The 22355-nt window shown below is 49.6% G+C and overlaps 1 protein-coding gene across 1 annotated transcript in view; it reads left to right on the top strand.

Annotated features, from left to right (window-relative positions):
- Nucleotides 1-2627: 2627 nt before the first annotated feature.
- Nucleotides 2628-22355, top strand: part of Gpt2 (glutamic--pyruvic transaminase 2) — a 32919-nt gene continuing 13191 nt past the window's right edge. Inside the window, exons 1-6 of the mRNA XM_052166881.1 lie at nt 2628-2774; nt 2991-3255; nt 11638-11727; nt 13720-13828; nt 17483-17613; nt 20137-20380. Coding sequence (XP_052022841.1) covers nt 3013-3255; nt 11638-11727; nt 13720-13828; nt 17483-17613; nt 20137-20380 — 817 coding nt within the window. The 5' untranslated portion in view covers nt 2628-2774; nt 2991-3012. The remainder of the gene's footprint in view (nt 2775-2990; nt 3256-11637; nt 11728-13719; nt 13829-17482; nt 17614-20136; nt 20381-22355) is intronic.

The following is a 22355-nucleotide window of genomic DNA, read 5'->3' as shown; positions in this document are numbered from 1 at the left end:
GTGTTGGTCAACTAAAAGACCAAACATGAGAACAGAGAGATACCCAGCGGTTAAGAGTGAGCATTGAAAAAGAAAAACCAAAAAAAAAAAAAAAAAAAAGTTGAAAAAAGAGCCGGGCAGTGGTGGCGCACGCCTGTAATCCCAGCACTTGGGAGGCAGAGGCAGGTGGATTTCTGAGGTCGAGGCCAGCCTGGTCTACAGAGTGAGTTCCAGGACAGCAAGGGCTACACAGAGAAACCCTGTCTCAAAAAAAAAAAAAGAAAAGAAAAGAAAAAGAAAAGAAAAGAAAAAAAAAGAGTGAGCATTGATTGCTCTTCTAGAGGAATCAGGTTTGGTGCCCAACAATGTCATGGCCACTCACAATTGTCTGTAACTACAATTTCGGGAGATCTGATGCCCTCTTCTGGCCTCCGTGGGTACTGCATCCACTTGGAGCACAGACATACATGCAGACAAAACACTTGCATGCATAATATAAGATTAAAAACAAAAACCCAGACAGCCTTTCTTTCTGCTTGCCTTCCAGGAGCCAGCCCACAGGGAAGGCCTGGCTCACCTCTCTACTTCTTGGCTTCTCTCCCTTAATAATCTCTTTCCTTGCAAGAGAAGACAACAACGACGACGACGACGACGACGGAGAAGAAGCAGCAGCCTCCTATGCCACACAGATAACTTCTTTGCAGGGACTTGAGTCAGACTAGTTTATGAAGGTAGGAGCACTCAGAGCTATCTTTGGCTTCTGTTCTCCCTGACGCATTCCTCTTTCATGAGTAATCAATTTGTTTGATCAAAGCATATGGTAGTCCCTTGAGAGATCAACAAGAGTGTTGTGCAACTTTGGGATCCAAGTTCCGCCAAGTCCCACCAGAACTCTCTCCTCAGTTGCTCATGGCAGGTACTGCTACGTCCACTTCACACACGAGGGGGACAGTGACCTTCTTAACGTTAGGTGACTCAGAAGTGGTTGTATGCGATTATTCTCAGCCGGTTCCCCGATGTCCTGCTTCTGCCCCCCCCCTATGCTGCTTCTCCCTTACACTGAATAGTGTCTCCTTTCCCCAAGTTTCACAAGACAAATGTATTTGTTGTGACTGTGCAAACCCTGGGCTGTTTTGCCTCGAAACTACCAGAATTACAAAATGTTCAAGATAGCAAGGGGAAAGGGAGGCCATTTAACCCGATTTATTTGGCAGCTAGGGAGTCTGAGGCAGAGAGAAAGAAAGCGGCTTCTCCATGTCCTCCTTGTAGATGTTTGTGGCTCAGGCTGCCAGCTTACATTTCTACCTTTGCACCAATTGCACACTTAACCTAGTCTTGTCCCAAGCTTGCTCCGTGTAGTGGCTCTTCCTGGTTGTCAACTTGACTCTATCTGGAATGAACTATAATCCAGACTTGGAAGGCTCACCTGGGATCCTGATCTTGAGGCTGGAAGATACAAGTTTCTGACCCAGATCTTTGTATGGAGATCTTGAGGCAGGTTGGCTAAGAATCCCAGAAGATTAAGACAGGGAGATCTCTGAGTTAAAAGCCATCTGGGACAAAGCAAGTCCCAGATCCAGGCATTGTGGCACACACCTTTAATCAGGGCCACACCCTCTGCTGGAGACCTACATAAGGACATTGGAAGAAGGAAGATTCACTCTCTCTTCTTTGCCTGCTTGCCTTGTGGGAGTGAGTAACGGCTCGATCCTTCCATCCACAGTTGCTGCTGACCATTGTTGGGGAGTTGGACTACAGACTGTAAGTCATCAACAAATTCCCTTAGTATATAGAGACTACCCCTATCTTCTGTGCCTCTAAAGAACCCTGACTAATACACTCTGCACATGCAAAATGCATGTGTGGCGGGGCCTACTGGCTGGATACTTTTGCCCAAAGTAATTGCCACGACGTTCTGTGTATTCATTGTTCAACAAATATTTACTCAGTGTCGATATAGTGTTAGAGATGTTATGAAAACAACGGTCAGAAACCAAACAAAACGAAAACATTGTTTTTTGTCCTTCTGAGTCCTCAAGAAGTATCTAAATGAGGTAAAATTTAGAAAGGAAATAAAATGGGTATAATGAATGTGAGGTAAGATAGAGTGGTGTTGCAAAACCGTAGCACATGGTGTGTGGTCCTTTCGGACAACCTCTCCCCACCACCTCAACCCCCACCCCCACACACCGCTTTTTGCTAACAAGAACATTGAATCTGAGAAAGAGATAGGATGTTATATCAAGTTTCAGTGGCCCTACTCCCTAACCAGCTGCCCCTGAGCGGCCAGCAGAACCATATGGCTTGGATGATGAAACTCAAGGCGAAGAGTGCATCACCACGCAGTCCACGTCACTGTAGGTGTCCCGAGGTGAGGGTGAAGGGAGGCGGGGTGTGCATCTAGGGAGAAATAGCCAAGCAGCAAATAAAAAATTCCAAAAACCTCTGGAAGGAGAGCAGCTACCTTAAAGTAGGGATTTTCTGTCACCAAGAGCCCGCCCAGATGACCGCTCCCCACCCCCTGCCTAGCCCGGTCTGGTCTGCGCCAGGCTTTAGAGGACTTGTAGTTTATCCGCTTCGTCACTGTATCGTTGGTACGGTCACGATAACTACAAGACCCAGAAGTCAGCGCGCAGGCAGGAGGCGGAGTCGGCGGCGGTGGGTGTGCGAATGCAGGGAGCCAGGAGGTGCGGGTGCCAGGCGCCAGGCGCCAGGATGCGGTGTCCGGCCACCAGCTTTGGGAGTAGCCCAGGCTCACTTTAACCGGCGCGGTGCGGACGGTCCGGCGGCGACAGGCACGTTGCATACCTACAATAGGCGCAGCCCTGGCCACCCAGCGGTGTAGCGTCTTGGTTCTGCAGAGGTTGGGTGCAGCGTCGCGGTAACCAGGGGGTGGGAATCCAGCCCCGGAGCTAGGCTGGCGCTGTTGGCCGAGAGCCTTGGGCTCTTGGGGGGACTTGTGTCTACCTGGGGCTGTGCGCGATGTCTTACTCTTCTTCTTTCTGGGCCAGGGCTAACCTCGGCAGGTTCGCGATGCAGCGGGCAGCGGTGCTGGTGCGGCGGGGCTCCTGCCCCCGCGCCTCGGGCCCCTGGGGCCGTAGTCACAGCAGCGCTGCAGCCGAAGCCTCGGCGGCGCTCAAGGTGCGATCGGAGCGCAGCCCTCGAGACCGCATCCTCACCCTGGAGTCCATGAACCCGCAGGTGAAGGCGGTGGAGTACGCCGTGCGGGGACCTATCGTGCTCAAGGCCGGCGAGATCGAGATGGAGCTGCAGCGGGTGAGTGCTGGCCTGCGGGGCGCGAGGCCAGGGGGCGCTCGTGGCGGGAAGAACAGTGGCAAGCTACTTGGGGTTCCTCCAGCAGGACCTCCACCCCCCAGCCCCCGCCGCCCCTGGCTTCCAGCGTCTTCATTGTGCCATTTTTGGCTAGAGCGAGAGAACGCCCCCTCACTCTCTCCCGTCACCCACCAGTGCCCCGCATCTGGCACAAAGCGAGGCCTTCGACGGTTCACTTGTTGAATTGTGCCCAATTATTGAGCGGCCTCTGCTGCCAGGCACTGCGTGTTCCTTAAGTGCCCTACCTACCTTCCCTTGGAAGGAGGAAAACAAGCAAATATAGAAATGAGAGTTTCAGATGGAGAATAAGTGTTTTAAAGCGAGACGAAGTTGCTGGGGGTGGCGAGGTGGAAACCCGGTTGAGTAGGAGTGGAGGGAGGAATGAAGGCTGTGTGTCTGGCTGGTTTGTTCCTGAACCCTATTTTCTGGCTAAGGCCTGCTGGGTGTTTGCCAGCCACAGTTGCTTGACAAGACCCGGACTCTGGAGAAGAGATAGGTAGGATTCCTTATTTGTACCTGGAGAACTTTTAATTGCTATAGAGTTGGGCCCTTATGACTTTAATGAGGTGAACCTGGGACTTCATCTTGGTGGTACCAGCCAGGGAGGTTGGCTTGAACTTACAGCTGTTTTTCCCTGTCCCAACTAGGGTGGTTTGGCTATGTGTGAAACATGCATGCCCTTGGATGAAACCAAGTTCTTTGTTCTGGGGCCAAGGTCTGGTTATGTAGCCCAGGTTGGCCTCGGACTCCACATCCTCCTATCTTCCCCTCCCATGTGTTGGGGTTTACAGGCATCCAGGCACACAGCACAGCGCCCTGCTAGGACACTGAGCTTTTAACCTGGGTGAGATTTGGAAGGCAGAGTCAAGAGGGAACCTCAAAAGGAAACACTCCTAAGATTAAAAGAAAATGTTAGCCTGGTGGTGGTGGCACATGCTTTTAATTCCAGCACTTGGGAGGCTAAGACAGGCAGATCTCTGTGAGTTTAAGACCAGCCTGGTCTACAGAATGAGTTCCTGGACAGCTAGGGCTACACAGTGAAACTCTGTGAAAAACTTAAAAGAGAAAGAAGGAAGGAAGGAAGGAAGGAAGGAAGGAAGGAAGGAAGGAAGGAAGGAAGGAAGGAAGGAAAGAAAGAAAGAAAGAAAGAAAGAAAGAAAGAAAGAAAGAAAGAAAGAAAGAAAGAAAGAAAGGTCACTAGATTGTTCTGACCTAAGATTGGATGGATGGGAGGTCTCTTGATTTTGTTCCCACACAGCAGATCCCAATGTCTGCAGGGTAGTTTGGTTACTCAGTATCCTTGAGTATGTGAGAGGAACTCTGAGAATCTCTTCTTCCCATCAGGACTTTTATGATGCCTATCTACATCAGATACCCAGTTCTACTCAAAACACTGAGTTAGATAAGTCAGTGTCTATTGCTGAGTCTTGCAGGGCTGGGTTTATTTTTTTAAGTTTTGTTTTTATTACTTTTAAATATGTGTATGCATGTAGTTATGTGCACATGAGAGCAGGTGCCCATGAAGGCCAGAGGAGTTTTCTTTGCTGGGCATTGGTGGTACAAGCTTTTAACCTCAGCACTCAGGAGACAGAGGCAGCTCAATTTTGGAGTTTGAGGTCAGCCTAATCTACAGCCACGGAGATTTCACACAGAGAAACCCTGTCTCCCAAAACCAAACCAAACAAAGCAAATAAAGAGCTGGATCTTCTTGGAGCTGAATCCCAGGTGTTTGTGAGCCACCTGATGTGGGAACTGAATCGGAAACTCTGCTGCTAGCCTCCACCATCTCTCCTGCGCATTGGCCCAGAGGAGGCTGGCTCCGTTCCCATGCCTGACACACTGGTGGGCTAGAGACACAGCTGCTTTCCTTTTTTTTGAACTTTGGTATCTGGGAGGCTGCAGCTGTCCCTCCTCAGGGCTAAAACAAAGCTAGGCTGAAAGTGTTCCCTGTTCTGTTCCACCACAGCTGACTTCTCTGCTTCCAGAGCTGGGAGGGATTCCAGGAATTATCTCTACCCTTTGCGGAATGCCACTTTCCTGTTGGCTCCATAAGTAGAGGATGAGGAAGACCGAGAGAGCCCTGGCCTCAGTTTCAGGCTCCCATATTGTTATTCCAGCTCGTCGCCCCCAGTTCATTACATTTGGGGAATGTGTGAGAGAGCGTGTGTGAGAATGGTCCAAGAGCAGGCATGGCTGTGATCAAAGGCAAGACGCTGAGAAGGCCTGGGTCTAGGGGAGGGGGTGATGTAGTGAGAGTAGAAATCTGTTTGGCAGAGGGAGGTGGAGTGAATTCGATAGAGAAGATAGACAGAAGTCATTTGGATGACTCAGGACTTGCCATGCATCTTGGCTGGACATGGGGAGCTAGGAAGGGTTTCCTGGGATAGCTCAGGTAGGTCTATGTCTGGGTCACTGGGTCAGAAGCATCTTGACTTCCAGAAGTTCCACACTCCCATGGTTGAGCCCCAAAAGCTGGATGAGAAGTTCTCTCTGTGCACCCACGTTCTCTGATATTTGTGTTTGTTTTAAGACAGGTTCTCACTATGTAGTCTTAACAGACCTGGAACTTTCTATGGCTGTCAGGCTGAACTGGAACTCACAGACGTCTGTCCAGCTGTCTCTTCTTCCCAGGGGCTGAGATGAAATCTGCATACCACCACAGCCTCTGCTGCCTTCATCCAACTTAATTAGCCATATCTGTTGCTTGTTTCTTTTCTTTTTGGAGGGTGGGAGTCGGTGCTGGGGACTTACATTTTAGGGCTTTACTAACTTAAGGGAGACTCTCTGATATTGACCTAGAGCTGTATTCAGAGCCCTGCTTATTTTCATTTATTTATTTTTGGGTTGGCTTAGATGTTTTTTCTATCTCTGTTTTGAATCTCTGATGAAAATTGGACCAATATTCTAAGAGATTTGATCTGGCCGGGAAGTTTGTAAGGAATATGAAGACTCCAGGCAAATTTCGTGTATTCTCTGGGCATCAGTTTCCCATTCTTTAAGCCTTGTCTCGGGCAACCTGAGGTGATTTCTGTGTTAGGACCCAGAACCTTATGTTGCCTATGGGATTGCTTCAGTGGACACTTTGTCAATACACAGGTCAGACACGTGGCTTTGGTGTTTGTCTTAAGGGTGGCAGTCAGGGCTTAGTCCCCAAGTTGTTGGTTTTTTTTTTTTTTTTTTTTTTTTTTGCTTCTCTGATAAGATAGCCTGAGGGATGAGGAGAACAAGATAAGGAATGTGAACAGCCAGGCCAGGGAGGCCAGTGCGCACTGACAGCAGTTCCACCGAGGGAGAGTCCGTTTGGAGGTTCACATCCCATTGTTCATTGGGAACGGCACTTTTTAATAAGCCTCAGTTAAAGGGGTTTAGAAAAGATCTGACAATTTCTCTACCTACTTTTTTCTCTTGCTTTTTGAAGGGCAAGGATCAGGGCTTGGCGCAGTAAAGTGAAGGAAGGAATAGCTTTACTTTTCCAGTTGTAAAAGTAAACACCAGCCAGGTGTGGTGGCTGGGGCCTGTGTCCTACCTATTAGGAGTCTGAGACATGGGGGTTACTTGAGTTTAGGAATTCAGGGCCAGCCTGGCAATAGAGGAACACTCTGTGTCAAAGATTAAAAATAGAATATGTTTGCCGGGTAAGCATGAGAGCCTGTGTTTGATCCCCAGAACTTACGTGAAAAGCCAGGCGTGCTGCGGTGCTCGTGTGACTCCAGTGCTGGTGGAGCACACCCAGAGGCTCCCAGGGCGCCCCGACCAGCCACTAGCCCACTCAAACCAAGGAGAGACCCTGTCTCAGACTTGAAGTGGCTGGCTCCTGAGGAACCACACCCGAGGTTGCTCTGTGTACACATATACACACATGCACCTACAGGAACACATACAAAGTACACAGAACAAAAACTAAAGCTCACACAGGCCAGAAGGTTTAGGATTAGAAAAGACTGGGTACTTTTGTGGACAACATTGTGTGGTTGTGAGGATAAAAAGTGTGGAAGACTGCTTTGCCCTCTCTGAATCTCTCGGAGTGCGGCTTTCTGGGTCAGCTGTATCTTTGCTATAATAAATGATCCTGACTGGAAAGAATTCAGCTTTACTTACTGTCTTAAGATTTTACTGCTATGAACAGACACCACAACCAAGGCAAGTCTTATGAAGACAACATTTAAATTGGGACTGGCTTACAGGTTCAGAGATTCAATCTGTTCTCATCAAGGTGGGAGCAGGACAGCGTCCAGGCAGGCATAGTGCAGGAGAAGCTAAGAGTTCTACATCTTCATTTGAAGGCTGCTAGTGGAAATCTTGACTCCCAAGAAGCTAGGATGAGGGTCTTAAAGTCCACACCCACTCCATCAGGGCCACACCTTCTAATAGCGCCACACCCTCTAATAGTGCCACTCCCTGGACCGAGCACTTCCAAATCTTTTTTTTTTTTAGATTGATTTATTATGTGTATGTGTGTTTTGTTTGTCTCTCTGTCTGTACAACCCATGTGTGCTGCTGCTTGTGATGCCAGAAGAGGGTGTCAGATCTCCAAAAACTGTAGTTATACACAGTTGTGAGCTACTTATGTAGGTGCTGGGAACCAAACCCAGGTCTTTGGTAAGGGCAGGGAGTACTTATGAGTCAGGTTACCTTTCCAACCCTGTTCCTTGGAAAGCGCAGCTTTTCTTGTTGTCTGCATGAATGAAGAAGAAAAAAAGGAAAGAAAGAAGGAAATGAAAAAGGAAGGACGTGGTCACTCCCAGGTGTGGTAGGCCTGAGGGAGAGCATAGCCAGAGGCAGGGACATCCAAGAGAGTCCCGAGTGGACATGGCCTGGAGCCAGGCCAGAGGAGAGAGAGGGGAGAGCTGGGAGAGTAAAGGGTGGATGGCAGAGGAAAGGGTGAGGTAACTAAATTAGGGAAGGACAGCCCAGCCCCTGGGCTGGAGGAGTTTAAGGTAGGGGGTGGGGTATACCAGCCATACCCTGTCACAGGCAGGGACTGAGGGGTGCTGGGGGAACCTGGCAGCCAGACCCACTTTGATATGTTAAGTAGACACTGTGTTAGGCATTTGCCCCAGGTTTGAGACCTAGCACTGCAGTGTCTTACCCTGTGCAGAGCCCTGCTTCTTCTCCTTCTGAGAAATGAACCTGTTTTCAGGACCTGTGGGATCTCACTGGGTTTGTCACCAGTGCTTCTTTCAGACGTCCTGCCTGCTCTAGTCTGATTAATTGTCCATTTGGACCTGGGGTCGAGGGGCCTTTCATAAAAAGTGTCTGGGGTCAGGGAAGGCCTCAATTCCCATCCTGTACCCCAACTCCTTCCTGTACCCACTTTTAGTCAAGATTTGTGTGTGTGCACGTGTATGTGCGTGTGTTTGTGTGTTCGTGTGCATGTGAATAGAGGTGCTCACAGAAGCCAGAGGCATAGAGCTAGAGTAGCAGGGGTTGTGAGGTACTGGCCAGGAGTACTGGGTCCTTAACCACTGCGCCCTCTCTCCAGCCCCGAGCCTTCCTGTTTTGATGACTGCTTTTGTCTTGACTTTTCCACCAGTCCTGTGGCCTTTAATGCTATTGGACTGTGGACCGGAAGGACAATGATAAATCTTTTTCCTTCTTGTCTGAAGAAGTGTTTCACCACCTTAGACCCCTGCAGAAGTGAAGGTGGCAGGAAGAGCGCCACCCTTCCCTGGACCTGCCCCTGTGCTGCGTGGGATGCCCTTGGCAGCTGCACATGTCCAAGGGCATCAGACCGAGGAGGTCACACTGTGTGCTTGTTAGTCTCTCTGTCAAGGCTCTGCGCTGGGGGCAGCGCACCACTGCATGATCATACAGCCTGGATAAGCACTTTGGCCAGAATCTATCTGGGCTACCTTGGTATTTCCCAACCCGTGTAGACCTTGTGTGCCCAGAACACCCTTCTGAGTGGCTGCTCTTGGCTGTGTAGAGTGGTCTGCTTGTCTATTCAAGGGAGCCAGTTTCCTCTCCCAGGCTCATCCGTCATGCAATGTGTCTATGGTCTGTAGGCACAAAGACCCAAGTAAGGAGATGCTTTAGTCTTCCCAGGCTTGGTGTCAGCAAGCTCTGAATTGGCTGAATAGTGCTGGGGGAGATACGGGGGAGGGACAAACAGGGCTAGATTCCAGGCATTATCTCCTCCTGTACTGGGCTGGCCTAGGGCCCAAGCCTACAGCTGTGTGTTGAGTCCTGGCCTTCATAGCTGTGGCAGATTTATTTTTTACTGAAGAATAGGCTGTGGCACTACCACAGAAGTCAACAATGCTCCGTAGCTGTAGGCTTGGAAGTTCCAGAGACTTAAAGGCTGATGTAGGGTTCCTCAACAGGAACCCAGGCCAGTGCCAAGGCATGCGTTCCTTTTATACATGGTGACTTAGGAGCCTCGCATCTCCCTGACTCCCAGCCTTGGCCCCTGTCTATGGGATGAGCCTTGCAGCCACATACCCTTCTCTCCTGCTCTCACCCTGACCCAGCCTGGCGCAGCGAGTGGTGCCACCACCTGCTGTGGTCTACCAGTATTTGACTGCCAGGAATAACACTCCCTATTGGCCAATAGCTCAAAAAAATGGGACACAAGGCCCTTGCAGGGTCCCCTGTCTCCCAGACACACCTTTCAGAGACTTGAGCTCTGTTTGTGAATCACTGGGGTCTTTTCTCAGCTTCTTTTCTTGGCCTACTATGCCTTGTAATTTAGGGTTGTAAAACTTAGGCGGCAGCTGGTTTTCCTTCTGGAGCCCACTGTCCTTTTTTTGTTTTGTTTTGTTTTGTTTTGTTTTGTTTTGTTTTAAGTTGGGAGATATTTAACTGATTGTGAAAAAGCCTGATGGGGAAGGGACAAGAGATGACTCAATAAGAGTACGTGTTGCAAACGCATGAACCTGAGTTCAAATCCCAGATCCCAAGCAAAAAGCCAGGCATGGTCTCAGCTGTCCCTGTCCCTGAAACCCTAGTGCTGGTAGGAGGGGAGACGGAAGGATTACCAGGACTGGCTTTTGATCAGCGTAGCTAAACAACAACACCAACAACAACAAAACAGTGAGCGCAGGGGGCAGTGAGCTATCCTGTCTCAGAGAAGCAAGATGGAGAGCTATGAAAGATAGCCCAGATCCTCCTCTGGCCTCTACATGTTTGCCCATGGTCAAGCACACACCTGAGCATGGTGCACATGCACACACACATGAACACACATATGTGGACACACACAAATACTTGTACACACACGCAGAACAAACTTCACCAGTGTCAAGCCCAGAGAATTGTATCTTTAACTTTTGTATTAGGAACACACAGCTGGAACACGAGGTGGCCAGGCCTTCCCAGTCCCCTCCCTTCCTTCACAGTGACATGCAGGCCTCTGTCCTGGCCTAGCTGTGGATAGTTGTGTAGGCGGGTGTTTATTCCTGATTATCTTTCAGTTACCCAGGGAGGTCCTTAGACCTGTGTAGTTTAGACCTCTAGGCTAATTCCGGATTTCTCAGGGGAGGGGGGTGGGGAATCCCATGTTTTCACATCTCCATGATCCTTTTTACCTTTGTAGCAGCTGAAGTGTCTTTCCCTCATCTCCCGAGTGACACCCAAATATCTGTTAGTTCCTTTGTGACCCCTACATCATTACCTCATCTGTCCTTGCTCTTAAAAAAAAAAAGGAAGACGAAAAGGAAACTAGCGATTTTGCAAAACCAGGATTGCAAGGGAAGAAAGTCAGGAGTTGAGTCCCAGGGATGAATGTCTTCTGAAGGTGAACATGAGCTCAGTACCTTTAGCCCCGTGCTTATGGTTTCAAAGTGAAACTGTGCTTGGGCACAGGGGACAGGAGCATCCAGGCTTTCCCCCGACATCTGGCATATTTTGCGGTTGTCCTCTGCTCCTTCTCTACTGCCATTTTGGTCCCAGTGCCTTCTTTTAGACATCCCTGTGAGGTGACAGGCCATGGAGCTGTCTCAGGGTGTTCCAGGAACCTAACAGCTTTTCTAGTTTGTCTGGAAAGGAGAAGGCATACAACACAGTGGTTGCTAATCACACTGACTCTGAGTTCAAATCCGGATACTCCTGTTTAACAATTTGTGACGCTGAACAAGTTTTTAGTCTTTTGAAACCTCGGATTTCTCATTTGTGAAATGGGGTTGCTACTTGTTCTTCCTTATGGAAGTGGTTGTGAAGATTAAATAGGGCCAGGCATGTCGCAGGCTTAGTTAGCAGTGTGCTTGACATTTAGTGAGGCTCAAAATAGGATTGCTTATTAATATCCTGTAGCAGTACTACAGCTTGGCCTCAGGAATGTAGGGTCTATGAGTCGTTAAGTAACCACTTGCCGCCTTCTCTCTGCAGGGTATCAAAAAACCCTTCACTGAAGTAATCCGAGCCAACATTGGGGATGCCCATGCCATGGGCCAGCAGCCAATCACCTTCCTCCGTCAGGTGAGCCAGCCCTCAGGAACAGGCCTCTGGCGCCCTGAACGGGACCTGGGAGGGACCAGAACAGCAAGACTATACTGGCATCCCTCAGGGATGTGCCAGGGAAGTAGCAGCCCTTCCAGATACTCACTCTCTCTCTCTCTCTCAGCAATTCCCCTTCCAGTGTTATCAGAAATACTTAACACACTTTGGGGTTGCTCTGGGACAGGACGCTTCCAGGAAGGCTCTCCTTCATTGTTAGGTCTGGGGCCCTGACAGAAGAGCTTCGGTGAGGGTGTTCATGTATATATGTGGACGGAGAGGTACAAGCACAGGGGGGGTGTGAAGAGGTGTCCCACGGTGAAATATAGCCCAAAGACAGCCCATGGGTTTGAGTGTCGGCTCTGCTGCTGACCAGCTAGTGGCTTTGGGCGTGTGGAAATTGTCAGGGTGCCTTGGAGGGCAGATGGAGGTCTGCCTCCATCCAGCTCAGCAAAAAAGTGTAGGGTGTGGTGGCCACAGCTGTCTGCTCTCAGTTGCCTCCAGGGTAATACAGTTTCCTCATAGGGGCTCCAGGTGATGGCGGGTCAGGGTTTATGTCTGAATGTCAATGGCAAAATGTTGCACGGGCTGACAGTACAGGATCAGCAGGCAAGAGACAGGGAAGGCCACCGGGCAGCCTGAACTGAGGTAGGAGACGGAGCTGTGGAAAGCCTTTTCCTGGAGAAGGACTGGGCCTGTTTCTGACCAAATTAACAGTCCTATATGTATAAGATCCACAGGCTAGGACAGGTAACAAACTTTGGGAGTGGACAGCTTTGTCCCCATTTCTCAACCTATGTTACCACCTTCAGAAGGGGTACAAAGTGGGGATTCCCTCACTTTGGAGCAGAGGGCTATTGGGGGCTAGAAGGCCCCAGCCACACCCACTGCGTAACAGAGGAGAGCAAGCAGCGGTTCCTGGTCTGGGGAATACCCTGACTATTGCTGAGTTTCAGAAGACTGAGATGAGTGCATTAGGGTCCAGCATGTGGAATTGGGGGACAAACAGTGCCTCTGCCAGAGGGGAGGCAGGAAGAGGGCCTTGACTGTAGGTTAGGAGTGTGGATCTGGTCTTGGGTTGAGAGTACGTTCCCTACAGTACTTACCTTTACAGGCTGTTAAACTCATCTCCCAAAGCCAACCCAACCCCAGGGCCACCGTTGTCCTAACTTGTCATGCATACTGTCAGCTGCTTGGCGGCCGTCATCTGTCTCTCTGATCTTCATAATGGCCCTGGGAGGGGGGAGGCTAGGTTATTGCTCATTATACAGAGGAAGAAAAGCCGAGAAGCTGGTTAGTCACCTGACTGGTGTTAGAGCCGTGACCTGTTCTTCCCTTTGGTAAGCCTGGCGTGGTTCCTCAGCTGCCAGCCTTAGACAGGTGCGCTTGGCTTCACTGGCACCTAGTCACACAAAGCCTGAGCTAATCCTCTCAGTTTTCATGTGTAGGGTGGTGTTGTGTTAGAGGGAGGAAAAGCCGTTCCGGCTTTCAGATCCGGCTTTGGTCTTCCAGTCCAAAGGAAGGACAGGAGGAGAAGGGCTCAGGCTACCCTTCTCCTCAGGGGTCTTACAACCTTGTTCCTGTCAGCAAGATTTTGCTGCCCACTGAGGCCTGGCCCCTTGCCTAGGAGACCGTCTAGTTCTTACAGGCCCAGATGTTAGGGTCCAGTGGTGTTTGTGGATGAGTAGAAGTCAGCGCTGTGGTGAGCCCTCACGTTCTGCCACAGCTCCTCGTTTGGCACCTCAGTCTTGGGCCTAGCCTTGGGAGTGTTGCCTCTCGGCCATCAGATTCCCTCCTGCTGCTGGGAGCCAGCATCTTCCTTTTTGCTACCCTGAGTTCCATGACGGCCCAGCCCTCATGGAGGGGCTGCCACACAGTGTTGGGAGTTGTTGTCTTCTTTTCCCTTTTCCTTGCCCAGTGTCCTGTGAGCTTGGGGTACCATATTGTAAACTCAACTGTACCTTCTTTCTGTAGGTGATGGCACTCTGCACCTACCCAAACCTACTAAACAGCCCCAGCTTCCCAGAAGACGCTAAGAAACGAGCCCGGCGGATCTTGCAGGCTTGTGGCGGAAACAGCTTGGGTGAGGCTCCACTTGCAAGGTCCTCAGGGATGTGAAATGAATGCGGGTTCCAGGGTGGGTCTGAGCCCATGAGCAAAGGGCCGTGAGGTGACTGAATGTGTGGAAGGCGGCTGGTGTTCAGAGTATGTCTAGGTGCACACTCACCTTCTGACGTACTAAGGCGGGGATCATGCCATCCTTTGGTGAGTCAGGCACTTAAGTATAAGTACCTCCATCCTTCTGAATTTGGGCTTGTTTAGGCCAGCAAAGGTTTATAGTTCAGTGACCACCCTTAGCATCATGGGGCTGAATAGAATGTCAGTTCCCAGCCTCACTCAAGTTTCTTGTGTCTGTGGCATTGTCTGAGACGTGGCACTGTTGGCTGAGCATAGGAAGCATGTGGGCTTTGTCTTTCTTCAGTTTAATTATTCTCATTACCCCTCCACTTTGCTGTATTCCTTCACCCTGCCTCTGGTCCTCCTGAGAGAAAGCTCAGGCCCAGCGGTCTGCCTCCTAAGAGAGCACCGCGTCCCTTCTGGCTCCCTGGAAGACGGACCTGGGACTTGACCTCCTGTGGATGTGAAAATGATATTTTTCCTCCCTCCCCTGCTTGGAATCCAACTTTTGGCCCCTAGTTCTTTGTCCTCATCTCATTTTATTTCCTGTTTGTCTCCTCTGCCCTTTCCCCAGCGCCTGCACAGCGTCCTTAAAGCTTTCTTAGGATGGGAGCCCTGATATTCCGAGACCCAGAGCCAAGAGGGAGGCAGATATTTTTCTAAGTTGCTCAGTCAGGGAACAGCCCCTTGGCCTCTGCCTCCTCCGTGTTCCCACTTTTCTGCTCTGTCCCTTGCTGTGGCCTCTGTGCTTACATGTGCTGGCTGCAGTGACTCCATCAGCGCTCTTGATCTGGCGCTGTGGTAGCTCTGTTAGAAAGGGCCAGTGTCCCCTGCTTCCCTGCCTGGCAGCCTGAGCTCTAAACCATAGGCCGCCAGGGAGCTCTGTGTGTGCCAAGCATTTCTCGCCCTCTCCCTTCCACGCAGAATAGAGGATGAATGTGCTTCTCAAAGACCCAGTGGCCCTGAGATTTCCAGAAGTTCTTCTGGGGAGGCAGGGGGAGGGGAGCTTGCTTTGTGTGTCTAATGCGAGTTGGGAGGAAATGGCCTTTGACCTTTGTTCTGCCCACTCATCTATTGATTTTTGTCCCTCTTTGTCGGCTAGAGCTAGTGGGTAGGTGGAGGCAGGTCCTATGGAAGGGCGCTCTTGGGGTGTTGTAGCAGGCCAGTCAACTGTAAGGATTTTGTGGTCTGCTGGGCTCTGTCTCAGGAACTCGTGAGTGCAGATGAGGGAAATGCGTTGTTCTGAGCCTTCTGTCTTAGAACAAGGAAGTGTTTTGTCTCCACCTCCTGCCCTTGCAAGAAAGCTAGAGTGTTTGCCAGCGTTTCATGTTAGACATTACAACCAGGCCGTCCCCACTGCGAGGAACAGCGAGTGTGGTCCCTCTTCAGCAGGGGTGTTGAGGTCTCGCTGTCTGCCTGAGCCTTAGGCGACCCAAAGTTTCCTGCCATAGGGGTGAAAGGAAGTGGACTGTCGCCGGTGTTCTCCTGGGGCGTGCCGACCCAAGGGCCGAGGCTGAGCATGCATATGAAGGGTTTTTTAACATTTTCAACATTTCGATCTTATTTTATGTATATGGACATTTTGCCTGCCTATATGTCTGAACCACTTGCATGCCTCGTATCTGTAGCAATAAGAAGAACACTGGATCTCTTGGAACTGGAGTTACACACAGTTATAAGCCACCATGTGGGTGCTGGGAGTTAAACCCAGGTCCTCTGGAAGAACAGCCAATGTTCTTAACTGCTGAGCCATCTCTCCAGTTCATTTATAACTTTTTTATGTATATGTTTTTGCCTGCTTTACCTGTGTGTGCCCCAGCTGTGTGCAGTGCCCACTGAATTAGAAGAGAATGTCAAATCTTCCCGAAACTGGCATTGTAGGTGGCAGTAAGCCACCATGCCCGTGCTGAGGCTTGAATCTGTGACCTCTGCAAGGACAGCAGTGCTCCTGACTGCTGAGTCCTGTGCACGAGATCTTAAAGTTCATCCATGCTTTTCTTGTCACCTTTAAGATTGTTTTTTCCTTAGCCAGGCATGGTGACCGTGCCCTTTAATTCCAGCAGTCAGGAGGCAGAGGCAGGCAGATCTGATGAATTTGCATCCACCCAGAGCTACATAGAGACCCTCTCTTTAAAAAAAAAAGTTTCTTAATAGTGCTTTCTTTATTGTTTATCTGACAAGCAGTCCAGTCCATAGTTGTGTCCTGGATGGGAAATACCCAGGTGGGAGCCGTGGGGTTGTCTCACTCCACTCAGGATGCAGCACGGGAGGCAGGCTCTATTTCCCACACTGGGGGACATGAGTGGCTAAGAGGAGTGGAGTGTCTGCGCTCATTGAGTGCACGCCCACGTTTGAAAGAGGCAAAGGGTAACAGTAATCGGGCTGGGGAGAAGGTGCAGCCATGAGGACCGAGGACTGGAGCTGAGATCCCAGTACCCACACTGGCTGCTCACGACTCACAGTAACTCCTGCTCCCGGAGGGTCCAAAGCTCCTGGCTTCTGCAGGCACTAGCGCTCACGTGCATCCACCCACACACAGATACTTACACACTACCTAACTCCTCTAAAAGTAACTCCTATGGATTCTATACGTATGCACCAGTTGCAGCTTTCATGACTTATCGGATAAGAGGCAGAAAGCTAGAGGACAACATGTAGAGAGAGATAGAGAGAGCAGACTGGAGCTTGGTGTGGATGGCACACCTTTAATCTTAGCACTCGAGAGGCGGAGGCAGACAGATCTCTGAGTCGGAGCCCAGCCAGGTCTACATAGTGAGTTCCAGGCCAGCCGGAGCGATGTATAGAGACCCTGTCTCACAAAACCAGAAAACAATGCTCAAAGGTTGGCATCCAAGCTCAAGAGGGCGGTGAGTAGAAGAGAGCTTGCAGATGCCCACCAGATAGAGGGCACTCGTGGGCAAGGATCCTGAGGTTCAGGACTGGGTGTGAGCCAGCAAAAGGTGAGGCTGGGCTATTCAGGGTGGCTAGGGATGTGCCAGTTTGTAAACTGGGAAGTGGATGAGCAGTCACTCAGGGAAGTGACGTCTAAGCAGAGGTGAAATGAGGAGAGGCCAGAGGTGGCTAGATGCTCAAGGGTTTCTGTGTTCCATGGTTTCTGTGTTGGTGTTACTTAGAACTCTGGGCGATTTTACTAAAGCCAACCCGTTCTCAAGTTCTGTAGAACCATGTGCAAGCAACTAGCTGAAACATGGAAATCCCAAATTTAATGGGTACTGTTGTTATAAAACATGCCTATATCCCAGGAATGAGCACTACTTGACACTTTAGAAACCAAGGCTCAGTCTATAGAAGATGCTCAGTACACACTGGGTGGAGGGATGTGTGGGTGGGTGGATGAGTCCAAATAAGTAGGTAAGCATCTTGCCATAGCCTGGAGGAGTAAGAAGAGGCCTCACCTTAGTGTTCACTGCCATCATTGCTTCTTGGCCTTTTGGCTAAGATCAAGTGTAGTGTTCACCACCATCTTTATCCCCAGTTAATTACATGGATATCACACTGCATCTTGCCTCTAATCATCGTCTTGCTTGTTGTCCCGCAGGATCTTACAGTGCTAGCCAGGGCGTTAACTGTATCCGTGAGGATGTGGCAGCCTTTATCACCAGGAGAGATGGTGTGCCTGCAGACCCAGACAACATCTACCTGACTACTGGAGCTAGCGACGGTATTTCTGTATGTGCAAAGGTGGCCTTGTTTGTTTGTTTGTTTGTTTGTTTGTTTGTTTTTCAAAACAGGGTTTCTCTATGTAGTCCTGGAACTCTCTTTGTAGACCAGGCTGGTCTCAGACTCACAGAGTGCAGGGACTAAAGGCGTGTGCTAGTCACCTCATGGTGGCCCATTCTTATCCCCAGTGTTCACTTAGGTGACTGCACAACCTTGCAGGTTAGGGCTAAGTGTTTGAAGTTGCTAGCCAGGCAGGAGATAGGCTTGGTAGATAGAGCAGGCCACCCTCTGGTGCCTCTGTCCCAGTAGTTTCTAGTCCCTGATAGTTTGCATGACCCTTCAACTGCAGCATCAATTTCCTTCCAAAGGATCTACTCGCAGGTCTGGCTAGAGGATGCCCAAGGTTGCCCACTGGCCTCTCTGCTGTTCAGCACATGCTGTGTTCTTCCTTTGCCAAGCACTGTGCTAGATGTTGGGGAGACCTTTGGGAACCAGGCTCGCTACTCGGGTCTCTGCTTCCATGCCAGTGTTATGACAGACTAGCATTAACATCACATACATAAAGGTCACGTCCTGAGTGTTCAGTTTCTGTTCTATAGTGGAAAAAGAATATAGACTGTAACAGCAGCAGGAGCTATAAAGGCCCTCTGAAAAAGACTACAAGATGCAGGAATGTATCGGGGGAGGCAGGAGAGGAAGTGTTTTCTAAATTGAAGAAGATCAGTGTAGGCAAAGAGCTTCACCTGGAAAGAGGCCCAGTGTTTTAGAAATGAGCAATCTCACACAGTGGGGGTAGTTACCAAAAATAGGGCCTGGGACGCAAGTAATAGCTAAGGCTATAGGGCCCTAGGAGCCACGCTGAGGATTTGAGTCAGAGCGTTGGCACTTCAATAAAGGGAGGGAGTCCACATGCAGTTCAACTTTGGCCTGTCCAGAAAGAGCCAGTGAAGTAAGTGAAGGAACGCACAGGAGATGAGGGAAGAGCTGGCTCAGGCTGGGAGTCAGTCAGCAGTGCATGGGGCACGTGCACTGGCATCAGTGGCTGTGTGGCTGAAGAATCTTGTGGCACAGGGTAAATGGACTAAAGCTAGTGCTTACGTAGCTGGAGAGTCCGCTGTGGCTTTGGTTCTGTGAACTAGAATCTGGTTACGTGGCTCAAGTCTGGAATTCCAGGTCTGTGTTGCTATTGGTCGGCTGGTTTTGTTTATTCATCAATGCTGAGGATCAAATCTGACCCTCGGCATGCTGGGCAAGTGCTGTGTGCTCACTTGGCTGCACACACCTCTGTTCTCTTTCAGAATATTTCTCTTAGGCTCTAGCCCTCCGCTAAGCACCATTAACTTGTGCATTCTTCCTACGTGAGCTGGGGTTGCTGTTATCTTTTCTATCTTATTGCGGCTCTCTGTCTCCTCACAGGCTCTTGTTTTGAAGTTGAGTGTGAGTTTCCCAGAGCCTTTCAGATAGCTAATGCATTAATCTCTACTGGAGCCCATGAGGAAATAGGCCCCGAGACAGTAAGTGTGCATCATGCTTTCCAGTCTGTCGGGATTCTTGCAGTAAGGAATTGACCCTCAGATGAACCCTGTGTACACATGTAAAATGGAAGGTCTCCCAGCAGACGATTTTAGCTTGCTAATTCAGAGAGCTATCGCCATTTTCACCAACACCTCACATGACCCCACAGCTTGTTTTCTTAAGAAATATATAAATATGTATCCTGCTTTGCTTAAAAAGAGGTAGAAGTACCACCTGCTGGCTGGTGGCACCGTTTCAACAGTCTTTATGTAGGAGTCTGTCCAGCCTTGTGTGGGCTAACTGATGATTATATTGATAACGTAGAGTTTAAATGAGACTATCAGGATGAGGTCTGAATAATTCTAGGGCAGAACCAGCTTGGATACTTACTGTTTTAGAAAGTGTTTGTTTGTTTGGTTGACTGGTTGGGTGTTTTGAGATCCAATCTCACAATGTAGCCCAGACTGGCCTTAAACTCAGGATGTCCCTGCCTCAGCCATCCAAGTACTGGGATTATACATGCGTTGCTCCATAGCCGTCAAGTGGCCAGTCTTTTACTACATGCCATGAATTATATCAAGAACTTTAAGATATTCTGAGTTTCTTACTGCCCACAGCGCCCTTATGTTTCAGTTAAGGAAACAGAATTAGGGAGATGAAGCGACCTTGGCAGGGTTCTAGTAGAGGCCCCTGGTAGACAGCTGTGACTGAAGCGCATCTGGCCTGTCTGCCCATTGTCTCCTGAAGGATGAGAGAAGCAGCAGGAGCTCTATAGATGAGCTGTGGGTCTCAGCCTCTCTGGGGAATGTTGGATGACCCTTTCACAGGGGTCACCTAAGACCACTGGAAAACACAGATATTTACATACGATTTGTAACAGTAGCAAAATTACAGTTATGAAGTAGTGATAAAAATAACTGTAGGGTTGAAGTCACCACAACATGAGGAACTGCATTAAAGGGTTGTAGCATCCGGAAGGTTGAGAGCCGCCACTGTAGGTGTTGTTTTTCGTCACAGACAATCCTGAAGCTCCTGGTCTCCGGTGGTGGCAAGTCACGGACAGGTGTGATGATTCCCATCCCACAGTACCCCCTGTACTCCGCGGTCATCTCTGAGCTTGATGCCGTCCAGGTGAACTACTATCTGGATGAGGAGAACTGCTGGGCTTTGAATGTGGACGAGCTCCGGCGGGCATTGCGGCAAGCCAAAGACCACTGTGACCCTAAAGTTCTCTGCATCATCAACCCTGGAAACCCCACAGGTCTGTACTTGACCCTCTGGCCATGTTCTTAGAGGCTTGGAGCGGCTGGTGTGCCAGACACTTGACGACTCAAAACTTAAATTATGCAAGGTTTTCTCTGTTCCAGTTTCCCAGTTCACTCCAGATTTGCTAACAGCTGTGAGACTCGCCTCAGGCCATCTCAGGAGCTGAGAAGCAGGCACATTTTTTTTTTTTTTTTTTGGTTTTGGTTTTGAGTGGGGTTGTATTCCTGACAGGACCTGTTCTTTTTCATATTTTACCTCTAATTGTAAAGAGTCAAGAGTCATCTCCTTGAGGTTATTCACACAGACTATCATCACTCAGTCTAAGGCTGTTTGTTGTTAACTCCCTCTTGTTTCTCAACTGGATTCAGAATGCTGGTGTATGGAGTTTGGCTTTTCCTTTGAGAAGAAAATTCAGCCGGGCGGTGGTGGCGCACGCCTGTAATCCCAGCACTCTGGGAGGCAGAGGCAGGTGGATTTCTGAGTTTGAGGCTAGCCTGGTCTACAGAGTGAGTTCCAGGACAGCCAGGGCTACACAGAGAGACCCTGTCTCGAAAAAACCAAAAGAAAAAAAAGAAAAGAAAAAAGCACCCAAACTTTGTATATTTTTCTTAAAAAAGAAAAAAAATGTATACAGCCCAGCCTGTTGTGCCTCTGAGGCAGTTGGCTCATGCCTTTCCAGGGCTCTTTGGATCAGAGAGCAAGAGCTCCTTCCTCTTTTGTTGGGCTAAATTGAATTGAAGCCAGACTACTTTAGAGTTGATCGTGGAATCGGCTGCTCTGAGATGTGAAATGATGCTTCAGTCTGCTGAAAACAACCACTTTAATTCCTGAGTGCAAGCAGAGGTGCAACTGGTCCAAACACCAGTGTGTGCTCCAGTGCCTTGGGAGGGGGATGGAGTTCACCCACAATGCACTGCAGGGAAATGACACAGAATTGTATTCTCAATTGTGCTGTAGATCAGTACCACAAAGCGAGCTTTGAAAGCCTCTCAGAGCCGTCCAGACAGCAGTGTTCTTCACAGATGAGGAGAACTACTTCTTTAGGACTGTGGTTCCTAAACATTTAGCTTGTGAAAGTGAAAAATGCAGTCTGTGCTCACCGACATCTTAATGACTGGGCTAGGGCTGAAGAATTGGCAGGTCTGCTCAGTCCGAGACGACACTTCTGCTGATCCCAGGCCACACTTGGGACAGCAAGTCCTGTAGCATTTGGATGCTGAGTCGGCTGTTGAGTCAGTACTTTTTTGTTTGTGTCTTTGAAGACTGTGTGCCTGTCTGGTCTGATCCTTGCTATGTCATCTGGGCAGGCCTCCCCCAGGCTCTGAGTGCTGGGATCACAGGCGAATGCCGCTGGCTTGTCTTTTAAGTCGGGATTTTTTACTCAGGCATTTATCTAAATCTTTTTACCTAGCTGCCTTGGAGAACATTCCTCCTGTTCTAAGTAAAGAGATCCCATGACTGTATATTATTATAAGTAACATCCCCTCCCCCTCCTCTTTGAGACTGGGTCTTACTATGTAGTTCTGACTGTCCTGGAACTTACTATGTAGACCAGGCTGGTCTGAACTCACAGAGATCTGTCTGCCTCTGCTTCCCAAGTGCTGGAACTAAAGGCATGCATCACCAAGTCTGGCCTCATAAGTAATTCCTATGAGAGTGACGTAACGTATGAGCGGACACCACCTTTCCTTGTTTTCTGGGGTCTTAATGCATGGAAATCAGTCAGCTGCTAGAAGAGGTAGGAAGTGGAAACTTTCCAACCACATTCCACGGCCAACTTGGCTAAAAGATGTCAGAGAGGCTTGGGATGGTAAGCCAGTGTTCTCCTGGCTGAGAGACCGTATGGTGGAGCTGTGGAGCCTGGGCATAAAGCAGTAACTTGAATCAACATTACTGTGTTTGCTTCTCAGCTCCGCCCACTGTCCTCTGGGTTGGGTTCCTTCTTAGACTCTGTCCTTGGAAGGCCTTCA

Source organism: Apodemus sylvaticus, chromosome 21 (assembly GCF_947179515.1).
Source record: "Apodemus sylvaticus chromosome 21, mApoSyl1.1, whole genome shotgun sequence".
NCBI classification, from domain to species: domain Eukaryota; kingdom Metazoa; phylum Chordata; class Mammalia; order Rodentia; family Muridae; genus Apodemus; species Apodemus sylvaticus.
Note: the sequence above shows the minus strand (reverse complement) of the source record. Positions and strands in the feature narration are given on the sequence as shown.